Raw genomic sequence first — 12,746 nt, 5'->3', positions numbered from 1 at the left:
CATTCACTGTAGAGAAATTGTATAATCTACCAGTGAAAGTAGTATGCCTTCTATTTTAGTCTACCCAAAAACAGACTGACAACAATGGGCACACACCAGCAATTTATTACATGTTTAACGAAACCATCAGAAAGCACATGGAAAAATGTGTATTTGGTGTGTGTGAAGAGAGAAAGTCCAGTGGATTAAGTAAAAGAACTCTGACCCTTTGGTTATCTCCCTCAGAAATTGCAATCCCATGATGTACCTGCTATACACACAAACTAAGAGACGCCTCTTCCCCAGCGCTGTATTATAAAAGTTGAGCATTCTTTATTCCTATACACAGACTCCTGTAACAGACTCCCCCTTACCTTTACACAACGTCAAGTTACAGTATTTATATTTACAGTAGACACACCAAGCCAATAGAACAGGAGCACTGCTTTGAACTCCCCTCTTAAATACACACAACCATGAGATTTAATGGGACTTTTACAGTGTTGCAGGTATACTTTTCTCCTCATTATGGTTTGTTCAATACATTTCTATCTGCAGCATTCTGGATAGGTCTAAGGTGATGACCAAAAGTGTATGGATTCCATCAGAAGATTCAAGAGCTAGTAAGGATAAACCTCCATGCGTCTAGTAGTCTCTGTGCTAACCGCTAACCTAACAGTTTTAGGGTTACTGTTATGCTAGGCTAACAGTCTGAGGGAACAGTCACCGTACAGAGACGCTGCTCCTCAGGGGCTGTCACTGTCGTACCTCTTCCTCCACCTCTTCCTCAGAGTCCTCTTGCTGGCGTTTCTTCTGCAGCGAAATGAGGGAAAGAGTGAGATTATAAAAACTGATGTCGGAAAATGAAATTGTAAGACGGTCGTGGAGATTGCTAAAGGGTTGTTTTAAGATGATCTTAAACTGTGTGAACCACCACTGCCGGCGTTCTCACCAGTTTGAGGAAGTCGATGAGCTTGTATGCGTCCTCGCCGGTGGAGAGGTCCACAAAGTCCCTAGGGATCCGGTAGCTCAGACAGGGACTGGGCTGCACCGTCACATCACTGGTGGTGTAGCGGAACACAGGGCCTTCCTACAGATACAGACACCACAAACTGGTGTTAACACAGGGCCTTCCTACAGATACAGACATACCACAAACTGGTGTTAACACAGGGCCTTCCTACAGATACAGACATACCACAAACTGGTGTTAACACAGGGCCTTCCTACAGATACAGACATACCACAAACTGCTGTTAACACAGGGCCTTCCTACAGATACAGACGTACCACAAACTGGTGTTAACATAGGGCCTTCCTACAGATACAGACGTACCACAAACTGGTGTTAACATAGGGCCTTCCTACAGATACAGACGTACCACAAACAGGTGTTAACATAGGGCCTTCCTACAGATACAGACGTACCACAAACAGGTGTTAACGGGATAATAAGCACAGAAAGACTTGCACACATGAACAAACATGCATATGTACAACAAAGCCACAACCTGTGTCACTGACCTGCTGGGCTGTGTCACCCTCCTCTTGATTGGCTGACAGGCTGTTCCCAGAGGTAAGCTCCTCCCACGTGAACAGCAGTGAATCGGTTACCTCACCAAAGGGGTTGAGATCGATCAGCCACACCTTCCCCTGTCGAAGACACACAGCATCAAAGATACACATACTCGTGGGCTACAACTAAACAGAGGCAGGAAATAATGTCTGGAAATATAAATGACAAGACCTACCCAGCTATCTCTGTAGACATCCAACACAACTGTAAAACAGAAAACATACTGCATTACTCTTATTACAATATATTCTAATTATCACACCACACCGAATCCCACTCACAGTCCTCATCTAGGAACTGATACTGGACGTGTTGGCTGAAGAACTCCTGGATGGAGTGGCAGATCTGGGCTTCCTGCTTAGAGATGTGGTGGTAGTACTGGGTATAGTCTCTCTGGGAGATACCTAAAGAACACACACACAGCTCTCAGAACAGATCTTCAGTCCACACAACAGCCCTAACGCTTGCCACACTGTCTTGGGAACAGTGCACGTGAACACAGGCTCTCTGAATGTGGCTGAGGGAGGGTGAGAGTAAAGGTGAATGGTGTGCTAACCTCTTCCTACAGTACTTACCAATCAGCTTGTTCTCTTTGATGAAACACCTGAACTCCCCACCAGGTAGCAGCTCACTCCACTTCCTCAGGACCAGCTGAACTCAGGGGTATAACACAACACTATTAAATAGTGGGAAGAAAATGTGTGTGTGGGTGTGTGTGGAAAAGGGAGTGTAAGCAGGTGTGTGCATGTTTTATACCTCATAGTTTATGGCTGGATTCTGAGAATCCTCGTCACTGCTGTGAAGGAATCTGTAGAGGGATATTGTTACAGTGACCATTCAGTTCTAGACTCACAATAAAAACTCACACACTTGCATTCACACAAATACAACAGTAGTAATCTTCACACACATGCACACTTGCACAAGTGCTCCTCGTTGGGCTTGAAAGCTCAGTACCAAATCAAGTGCTGAACAGTGCTGTATTAAGTTCTCCACCATGCCAGAGCTGTCTGCCAACTGGGCCCATTATCAGAGCGCCCCAACGGGAGCAGTAAATCAACGAAGAAGCAATTTCACCAAACCTCTTCCCAGCCAACTGCTGTCAGAAAGGCTGACTCACTGCCTGCAGTGTTTTCCCACAGCGGGTAGAAAACCCATCTATACTGAACAAAAATACAAATGCAACACGCAACAATTTCAAAGGTTTTGTTGAGTTACAGTTCATATAAGGATTGAAATAGATGTATTAGGCCCTAATCTATGGATTTCACATGACCAGGCAGGGGCACATCCATGGGTGGGCCTGGGATGGCATAGGATGTGGAGGTCCTGGGCTGGCGTGAAGCCGACTGGACGTACTGCCAAATTCTCTAATACGACATTGGAGGCAGCTTATGGTAGATAAATGAACATTACTGCAAGCAGCATGCCAATTTCATACTCCCTCAAAACTTGAGACATCTGTGGCATTGTGTTGTGTGGCAAAACTGCACATTTAAGAGCTGCCTTTTATTGTCCCCAGCACAAGGTGCACCTGTGTAATGATCATGCTGTTTAATCAGCTTCTTGATATGCCACACCTGTCAGGTGGATGAATTAGCTTGACAAATAATAAAATGCTCACTAACAGGGAAGTAAACACATTTGTACACACAATTTGAGAGAAATAAGCTTTTTGTGCACATGGAACATTTCTGGGATCTTTTCCTTTTATAACGGTAATTGACCGTTAACGAACATAAACACGTTTAGCATCTCCAGGCCTCCACTCATACAAGCCGCTGATCTACATAAAATAAGTATAACAAATGAATTTAATAAACACCATCACAATAAATTCATTATATATTTTAGGCAGGTCTAAAGAAACATTATGATATGAATAAAATGTATTTTAGAAGAACAGAATATGAGTTGGCCTACTGTATGTTATCTAGCTATACACCATGACATAGGCCGTAGGCTAGTTCATTTAGCAGACAAGATATGCTTATAAGTCTTGTGTCATTATTTTATAGTAAGAATAATATAATTTAACTGAATAAAATAAAAAGGACATTTTTACCAATTCGGAGAAAGGGCGCAATATAAAGTGTCTATGTTGAGAATAAAAGTTAACATTTGAAACAGGCCCTATATGCTTGATTTAGAGTTATTTGGCAACTTTAGTTGTGAATGACACAAACCTTAAAATGTCTTAGAAATCAAAACATATATGGGCTCCATGATGCAACTTTAGGCTATTGATGTGAGAAAATAGCGAAAAAAGCTTGCCTCAGACTGCACACGCTGTTCTCTCATCCAGTATCATCATATTTTCACTCATCAAATCAAAGTTTATTGGTCACGTACACATATTTTGCATATGTTATCACGGATGTAGTGAAATGCTATGTTCCTAGCGCCAACAATGCAGTAAACAGTGGTGACCCGTCATTCAGAGATATAGATTTTTTTATTTTTAACTGTTTTGCATATCATTTTGGCATTAATGTGCGTCACATCAGGTTGCAAACAATGTTTTTTTTTAATGATGGAGTTAATAAAGCCACATACAAACATGGTCTCTTTTTTGCTTTCCTGAGTAAGGCAGCTCCAAAATGCAAATTTCAGCCTAGCTCAGTGCTTTCTGAAGTGAAGGGGCAGCCAGGGGAAAATACAGAGCGTAGGGGTTAGTAATGTTCTCTTGTTGCGCCGTGATAGGCTCAGTGTTCTGTCACTCATCGGGACACTACGTCACCAGAAAATCTAGAGGGATAGCTCAAAAATTCAAGCCTCTTGGGTGCTGCCATAGATTTACATCCAAGAACGCTCAAGGTCATTGGCCAAAGATAAAATTACATCAAATCAAGTTATATCTACTGTAGCTATGATTAGACTGATCATGTCAACATCATACTTTCAAAATTTTAGCTAGCAAGCAGTCATCATCATGAATCAAGTCAACAATCTACTGACAATCTACTGTCATATGAAGAGAAGATAAAACGTATCGGTGCGCATCAGCCATAAACATAACACAACAAGTTGGAAATCGCAAATTCAACAATGAGTGGTTTGGAAGGATTCAGTGGCTAACTGCAAGCGTTGCAAAGCAATCATTAGCCAGCTATTCAGTGGAGAGGGTGTATGGTCCAAGTCTGGGTTTAAAGGTCTTGTCCATGCTTAAAAAGGACACCAAAAGGATGAATACATTGGCCATACTGTCAATCCAGCATGATTTCTGGCGCGCTCAAAACAACTGGAAAATAGGTACTGGGAAATCTCACGTCAGTGAGTTCAAGACAACTGGGAAGTCGGGGAAAATAAGTTTTTAATGGTTATCCAACTTGAAATTCCAAGTTGGGAACTCGGGCCTCTTTCTCGAGCTCTGACCTGAAAATCACTGACGTTATGATTCAACCTTGTCGCGGAAATAGCACATTTATAAGTATTCAGACCCTTACTCTGTACTTTGTTGAAGCACCTTTGGCATCGATTACAGCCTCAAGTCGTCTTGGGTATGACGCTACCAGCTTGGCACACCTGTATTTGCAGAGGTTCTCTCATTCTTCTCTGCAGATCCTCTCAAGCTCTGTCAGGTTGGATGGGGAGCGTCACTGCACAGCTAATTTCAGGTCTCTCCAGAGATGTTCGATTGGGTTCTGGCTGGTCCACTCAAGGACATTCAGAGACTTGTCCAAAAGCCACTCCTGTGTTGTCTTGGATGTGTGCTTAGGGTCGTTGTCCTGTTGGAAGGTGAACCTTCGCCCCAGACCTGAGATCCTGAGCACTCTGGGGGCAGGTTTTTATCAAGGATCTTTCTGTACTTTGCTCCATTCATCTTTCCGTCGATCCTGACTAGTCTCCCAGTCCCTGTCTCTGAAAAACATTCCCACAGCATGATGCTGCCACCACCATGCTACACCATAGGGATGGTGCCAGGTTTCCTCCAGACGTGATGCTTGGCATTCAGGCCAAAGAGTTCAGTTTTGGTTTCATCAGACCAGAGAATCTTGTTTCTCATGTCATTTAGATGCCCTTTGGCAAACTCCAAGTGGGCTGTCATGTGCCTTTTACTGAGGAGTGGCTTCCATCTGTCTAAAGCTACCATAAAGGCCTGATTGGTGGAGTGCTGGAGACATGGTTGTCCTTCTGGAGGGTTCTCCCATCTCCACAGAGGAACACTGGAGCTCTGTCAGAGTGACTTAAGTAAATATGATATCTGTTTTTATTTTTAATACATTTGCAAAAATGTCTAAAATCCTGTTTTCACTTCATCCTTATGGGGTACTGTGTATAGATTGATGAGTATTTGTATTTATTTAATCAATTTTAGAATAAGGCTGTAACTTGACAAAATGTTGAAAAAGTCAAGGGCTCTGAATACACTGTAAGATGAGCCTTAACTAGAATACAGTATATACACATATGAAGTGGGTAAAACAGTATGTAAACAATTATTCTGAATTTAATCATGTCTTTACTAAATGTTTGGAGCGTAGCATAAGGTAACGAGTCCATTCAGTAGTCATAATAATCCAGTCCACATTCAAAGGGATAACTATAATTGGTTTAATTTTATAGTCTAGACCAATTATGTCCCAAATACATTTGAATTGTTTACCGTGGCTTAATATGCGGTAGGCTATGTATTGTAAAAAGGCACAATCATTTTAAAACAGTTTTTTTTCCGGTCTTGGGCTAAAATATGGGTATGGGTGTTTCAAATTAATGGTTTTGAAACAACATCCACAACAACCATGTTTTTCACTCAGTTTCAACCTGTTGTTGAACTTTCGCCAAATTGATCATCACAGTGAGGTGAGTTTTAAAAACACGATATGTTTGATGTGATTTTCCATTGCATTTGCATTCATGTCAGAGTGGTTAGAGGAACAATAGAGCCCTGAGTACCAGGCCATTAGGACCTTATGGAGGAACAATAGAGCCCTGACTACCAGGCCATTAGAACCTTATGGAGGAACAATAGAGCCCTGAGTACCAGGCCATTAGGACCTTATGGAGGAACAATAGAGGCCTGAGTACCAGACCATTAGGACCTGATGGAGGGACAATAGGGCACCAAGTACCTGTCCACTAGGACCTGATGGAGGGACAATAGGGCACTAAGTACCTGTCCACTAGGAGCCAATGGAGGGACAATAGAGCCCTGAGTACCAAGCCATTAGGACCTGATGGAGGAACAATAGAGCCCTGAGCACCAGACCATTAGGACCTGATGGAGGGACAATAGACTGCTTAGTACCAGGCCATTAGCGAGCTGAAGGTCGTAAGTGAGTTGGGTACTGTCAACGTATGTCCAGAGTGCATAATAGGAGATACCGTGACTCACGGTCACGTGGAATTTGACTGCAGTCATGACTCATGACTGTCGGTGTGGCGGTAATACGGTCATCGCAACAGCCCTAGTGAGAATGTGAGTGCGTGGAGGAGATTCTTACGGCTGTGTGAGGTCGTGGGTGATGAAGTCAGAGCTCTTGAAGAGCAGGAAGATATCGCTCAGACTCTGACACTGCAGGGAGCTGTTCAGAGCAATCCAGTTAGCATCCTGCAGGAGAGAAGGAAACACACACACATTTATTCACTCAAAATCACCACTCAGACAAACACACTATGGACAGTATTTTAACCTTATATTGATGGTGTGTTGAGGGTTGTGATTCTCACCCGCGGTGCACTCCAGTTCAGTTTGGGAAAGACACACCCACCTAGGGTGTTGATGGCCTCCAGCACTTTAGAGTTGAATTCTGGGAACTCTGGAGCCTGGAACACAAAGCATCACAACAAATCTCCACCTATTCATTGTATGCATATCATATTACAAACTTGACAAAACTTAAATGCCGATGGATTGATCATATTTAACATTATCTACATTACTTACTGTTACAGTGGTGGTTGTCTCATCATCTGACCACTCATTTTGTTGAGAGAAGAAAATATAATCGATCAGTAATTGAGCATAAAGTCTGCCTTTTCAGTCTCAACTTTACTAGAGAGCGAAATGGAGTGCACCTCTATGTCTGGAGCAAAATTACCTGAACGTCTTCCTCCTCTGAGTCACTGTTGTTGGTCTGGTTTTGTTGATTGTTGTTGTCCCTGGAATGAGGCGAGATTTTATCAGTGAGTATTCCAAGGGCTATTCCAACGGAATTACAGTAACAGAATACGCTGAGTCAGATTTTTCACTTTAAAATGTATGCCAAAAAAACCCATTGATTTCAAAGTTTTAAAAAACTATAGAACTCCATGCACAAGGACTACTTTCAACAATTTCCACAGAAACGTATACAAAAACCAATTTACAGGAAGAACTGTGCAGATCAAGTTTGGCAAAAGAATAAAACTGAGGGAGATTTTACCATAATTATGTTATCACTTTGCGTGTGCACAATTTTTTTCCAGTGTGTTTTTTTTGTTACTGTGTAAATTGTTCAAAGTAGTCATTGTGCATAACGTTTTATGGTATGTTAAAGTTTGAAATCAATGTTTTTTTTTATTTTAATTTAAAAAAAATTGTCTACGAGTAATTATGTTACAGTGGAATTGCCCACAAGTGACAGTGTATGGGAATACAGGACACTAGATGTATGTGCTTTAAGGGTAAGTCAAGTTATGCTTACCCTCCAGAAACTACTAGAGTTCCATCGTCCAGCAAATAATCTATTACATTCTGAGGCAGTGGGAGAATCAAACTGAAAGAAAGATAACACCAAACATAAGGCCTACACAACACACACTATCAGACTAGTATTGACCAAAGATAAGAGAAAACAAACAGTCTCTAAGGTAGAGATTGAGCTGATGCAATATCAGTGACAATATCATCACACAAGCATTTACACCTGGCACTTCTAACAGATTAAAATGTTTAACAGTAAAGGACAGGTGTGGTTTGTGAGAATTCACAATTAGCTAATTAGCTACAGTAATTTGGCTGTGTTAAAATATCAGACGAACACGGGTATATATATATATATATCTCACACACACACACACACACACAAAATTGGCTAAATTGGCTTGCTAGCTAAACAGAAAACTATACGTTAGCTACCCAAATTATAGCACAACCAGTGTTTTTTTTAGAGTGACGAAATCAACAACATATCTGAGACTGTGCTGGTCAAGTTAAAGAGTTCACCTTTTGATAGTATGCTTCTTAAATATCGGATACCAGACCGAAAACTGACAATTTACAACTTGCTCCTTCTTCATACTGCAAATGATTTACCGGAAGTGAGTCCAGCCACATATAGTTCCCATAAGAAAAAGGCGATTGACATTGGTTTCCATGTAGTTTACAACCTTTCCAAAACAACACAATTATAATGGCTTCTAATTATTACCAATATTTAATTGAATTATATTTCAGGTTAGGTTATCTGGAATGGTTGTAGACCGTCTCTAATGTATTATAATATTTTTCAGAAGAGGGAGATTATTTTTGTGTTGCACACGTAGGCGTGATCAATGGTGGGGGCTTTAATTTTTTTCCCTCAGGGAGTCTTCACTTCTTTAACTTGACTTGTGGCGAAAACCACTTCATCTTCATGTGAGTACTGCACATGTATCCAATTTAGAAGTAACTATGCTTTAAAAAAATATATATTGATATGTTTTAAGAATATTTACATAACAGCATGTGGGATTTTGATAGGAATGAGTTAGCGGACTAAATTCCTCTCCATGGTGAAGGATGTTTAAAGTTCATCAGAAACTTCCCTCACAATGGTGCGGAGAAATTAGCTTGGTAGCTAGCTAATTTAGTAGTCTGATTAATCAGGCTGTAATAGACATTTACTTGGTATAGCTAACTAGTTAGCAAAGTTACAGCCTCAAACTAATGCCTACAAAATAGTGTGAATGTTCTTTTCAAGACAGAATGTTGAATCCAATTACATCAACTTGCTCTACCTGTTTTCTGTGCGGTTTCTCAAAAGTAACGTTGTTTACCCGACATTTTAGTGAGCTGGTAGTTAAATGGTTCAGTTCAGCATTGAGGTAAAGTTCGTTTTGTATGTGGGATATTAGCTTCTCTCGTCAATAACTATTTAACCAAGCATGGTATATTCTTAATCTAAAAAAAACTGTTTTAAATTGAAATCCGAATTTAAAAAAGGAAACAATTAAAAATGAACCTATTAAAAATAGTGTAAATATTCTCCATCCGCCCCTGATTCAGAATATACAATTTTCATTGTCATGGCCAATACACAATTACCTAGGTGCCAAACCGAATCATAGAGTACCACAGTATGAGTCATAATACCCATAAAACCTAGCTGTCAAACAGGGAAATGGTTCCAATAGTTGTTCTACCATTTCATTTTTCCCCTAAGGGATTTTAGAAACATTTAAAATAAGGGCTGTGTTTCTGGTCGGTTGTGTCTTGTGTCTTGATAACTGTGTAAATCTCTCTCAGACAAGGTGACGTTTATCAATATAAGGGATTTGGAGTCTTGCAAGATGTCTACTTTGATGTTAACTAGCATTTTTGAATCAGAGTAAATAAAACCGAATATATTAACAAAAGTCACCTTGTCCATGAGAGAGATACATGTTGATCAAAACGTCATGCCAGGCCTTATTTTAAGGGATTCTAAAATCCCCTATGGGGAAAAATGAGTGGTGGAAAAATGATTGGAACCATTTTCACAGGTGGAGTATTTGTTGCAGGCAATTGCCATGAAGTTTATGTATAACTATCTGCATTGCATATACCTCTATTAATTATCAACTCATGCATGTAATCAAAAACATTTCTGGATTTGGGCAGACAAACGAAATCTTCCATCCATTTCCCTGAGAACAGTACTGGAAAGATGAGCAGCCCTCCCAAATCGACAACCATACCTAACGTTGTAAAAGAGGAGGTAGATATTTTATACAATAACATGCACATTGTGTGGTGTAAATGCCTATCACAAGAGTCTCTAAGTTTAGGAATATCACATTACTCAACGGTATTCTCTTCAGGTCATTGCATCTGGGAAATGGTTGAAACTTGAGAAGACCACCTATGTGGACCCTGTTGGAAACACAAGGTATGGAACAGCTCAGAGTTCCATAAGTGATTTTTGATAAACACCTTTTTTTCCCTTCTCCATTTTACAATTCATTTTTGTCTTTCAATAGAACTTGGGAGACTACGAAAAGGACAACCAGACAGGCCAATGCAGCAGATGGTGTGTGTACATACATTTCATACTGATGGATAAGCAGTGACATTATAGAAATGTATTCCTGTGTTTTATTCCAGGTGTGGGAATCATCGCCCTTCTGAAAAGGACCCTTCACAAAGACTGCGTTGTCATGGTGAAGCAGTTCCGTCCACCAATAGGGTGCTGTACCCTAGAGTTCCCTGCAGGTGACATGGGTTTACAGTCACATCTCAAAATTCTGTTCAGACGCAGTGTATGTAGGCCTATCATTGCTGTATTTTGCCTGCTGTGTTCTGATATCCGTGTTTGCTGTCTATGGGTGTTTTTGCTGTTGCTCAGGTCTGATTGACGAGGGTGAGAGTGCAGAGATTGCTGCTCTGCGAGAGCTGAAGGAGGAGACTGGTTACAAGGGGGAGGTGGTAGGAGTCACCCCAGGTAAGGTCTTATGAACACACACACACTCTCAAAACACAGGGCAGATTATGTCCATGTACCAGTTCCATCAGCAAAGAGAAATTCAATATGCCTGTGATCTTCTGAGTGGCCAGTTTTACCATTGGGCATGTGAGAGTGCAGTATGATGTCGGTGACTAGTGGGGCAGTAACACACAGCCCCCCCCCCCCCCCCTCCTCTCCCTCTTGTCCTGACCTCGCAGTGACCTGCTTGGACCCTGGCCTCTCTAACTGCACCACACAGATCGTCATGGTTAACATCAATGGAGATGACCTTGAAAACACCAACCCCACACAGCAACTGGGTAAGTTACGGGTCACGCTCTTGGAATGTTATGAATCTGTTATGATTTTTTTTATTTTTATGTATTGTCAAGCTGATATGTATTTTACATGTTGTCCTAAATGTGTACTTATTTCTCTGCTTTCCTCCCTCTTTTACTTGTTTCCAGGTGATGGAGGTAAATCGTATTTTCTTTATAATCACACTTTCAGTTATTCTTCCACTATTAGAATAACATTGAACTAAATCGTATTCTGGCTTCTCTTTTACTTCCAGAATTTGTTGAAGTTCTTCTTCTACCTCTTGATGAATTCCAGAGGGAAATTGATGGTGAGCAACGATTTGAAGTTTCTTCTTCACAATAACACAATTGTTAAGTAATAATGGAATCCAATTTGAGACAGAAAAGCATATTGTTACAGTTATTATATTCTGCAAGTGATTACCTGAAGAGATCATATTTGCATAACCCCCCCCCCCTCCCTCCTCCTACAGACCTGATGAAGAAGGAGAAGATTGTGGTGGACTCTAAGGTTTACATCTACGGCATGGGGATGTCCCAGGCCTTCTTTAAACCCAATGAACTCCGAGTGCTCAAACAGTGAGAGAAGGATGGGAAGAGAAAGTAAAGTGGAGAGAGTAGACTAGATGGATGTGAATAGAGGGAGAGGGCATTAGGTTGCCGACTCGTTTGTTGTCGTCTCTCTGTTACACTACGAATATGGACTAAGCCAGGGATGAAACTGTCAACAGGGTGGCCATTTTGTGGCTTTAAGCTGTTGTCTTGGGGATCAGTCAATGAGATTCATGGAGTGTTACCCTACAGCTTGTATTATCCAAGACCAACTGCTTTTATGCACCTTTACCTGTGGGGATAGTCCTAATTAGATACCATATTTGTGATTAATGTGATATTACATGCTGTCTGATAATACCAATTCTTACACTGATAGGAATATAATTGCTAAATGACAACTGAGTACATACTGGAACATTCCTAACTTTCACTAAACTCAAATGACTAAGCTTCACTGTAAAATAACTTTTAAAAGTTACTGTTATAATAATATGCCTTGAAAGATGTTACTCGCAACGGCAATAGTTTTTATGCATTTATGTTTACATCCATTAGTTCACACCAATGCCCTGTTAGACCAAGGCATATGTGTAGATGTCTCCTTACTGGTATAAGGCTGACATGCAGATGATCCTCACATTTTATTTAGCAATTATCAGTAATTGAATTAACTTGATGTCAATAAACATGTTATTCTTATAGCAACATGTA

At 40.8% G+C, this 12,746-nt stretch overlaps 2 protein-coding genes across 2 annotated transcripts; one reads left to right on the top strand and one right to left on the bottom strand.

Annotated features, from left to right (window-relative positions):
• Nucleotides 1-87: 87 nt before the first annotated feature.
• Nucleotides 88-8,933, bottom strand: LOC139378633 (translation initiation factor eIF2 assembly protein-like). The gene is made up of 13 exons (XM_071120977.1): nucleotides 8,703-8,933; nucleotides 8,182-8,253; nucleotides 7,597-7,657; nucleotides 7,443-7,475; nucleotides 7,226-7,321; nucleotides 7,000-7,106; nucleotides 2,312-2,363; nucleotides 2,131-2,206; nucleotides 1,837-1,959; nucleotides 1,731-1,759; nucleotides 1,504-1,632; nucleotides 932-1,069; nucleotides 88-792 (listed from the first exon to the last, which is right to left on the bottom strand). The coding sequence occupies exons 1-13, from the start codon at nucleotides 8,774-8,776 to the stop codon at nucleotides 736-738; spliced, it is 1,047 nt and encodes a 348-aa protein (XP_070977078.1). The 5' UTR covers nucleotides 8,777-8,933; the 3' UTR covers nucleotides 88-735.
• Nucleotides 8,934-9,020: 87 nt separating this feature from the next.
• Nucleotides 9,021-12,730, top strand: LOC139378632 (nudix (nucleoside diphosphate linked moiety X)-type motif 5). Its single transcript, XM_071120976.1, has 10 exons — nucleotides 9,021-9,113; nucleotides 10,338-10,434; nucleotides 10,538-10,605; nucleotides 10,697-10,746; nucleotides 10,821-10,928; nucleotides 11,062-11,157; nucleotides 11,379-11,480; nucleotides 11,628-11,636; nucleotides 11,735-11,788; nucleotides 11,954-12,730. Exons 2-10 carry the CDS (start codon nucleotides 10,384-10,386, stop codon nucleotides 12,061-12,063), a joined length of 648 nt encoding a protein of 215 aa, XP_070977077.1. The 5' UTR covers nucleotides 9,021-9,113; nucleotides 10,338-10,383; the 3' UTR covers nucleotides 12,064-12,730.
• The last annotated feature ends 16 nt before the right edge of the window (nucleotides 12,731-12,746 follow it).

Source organism: Oncorhynchus clarkii, chromosome 21 (assembly GCF_045791955.1).
Source record: "Oncorhynchus clarkii lewisi isolate Uvic-CL-2024 chromosome 21, UVic_Ocla_1.0, whole genome shotgun sequence".
Classification (NCBI taxonomy): Eukaryota; Metazoa; Chordata; class Actinopteri; order Salmoniformes; family Salmonidae; genus Oncorhynchus; species Oncorhynchus clarkii.
This window is presented reverse-complemented; position numbering and strand designations above follow the sequence as displayed.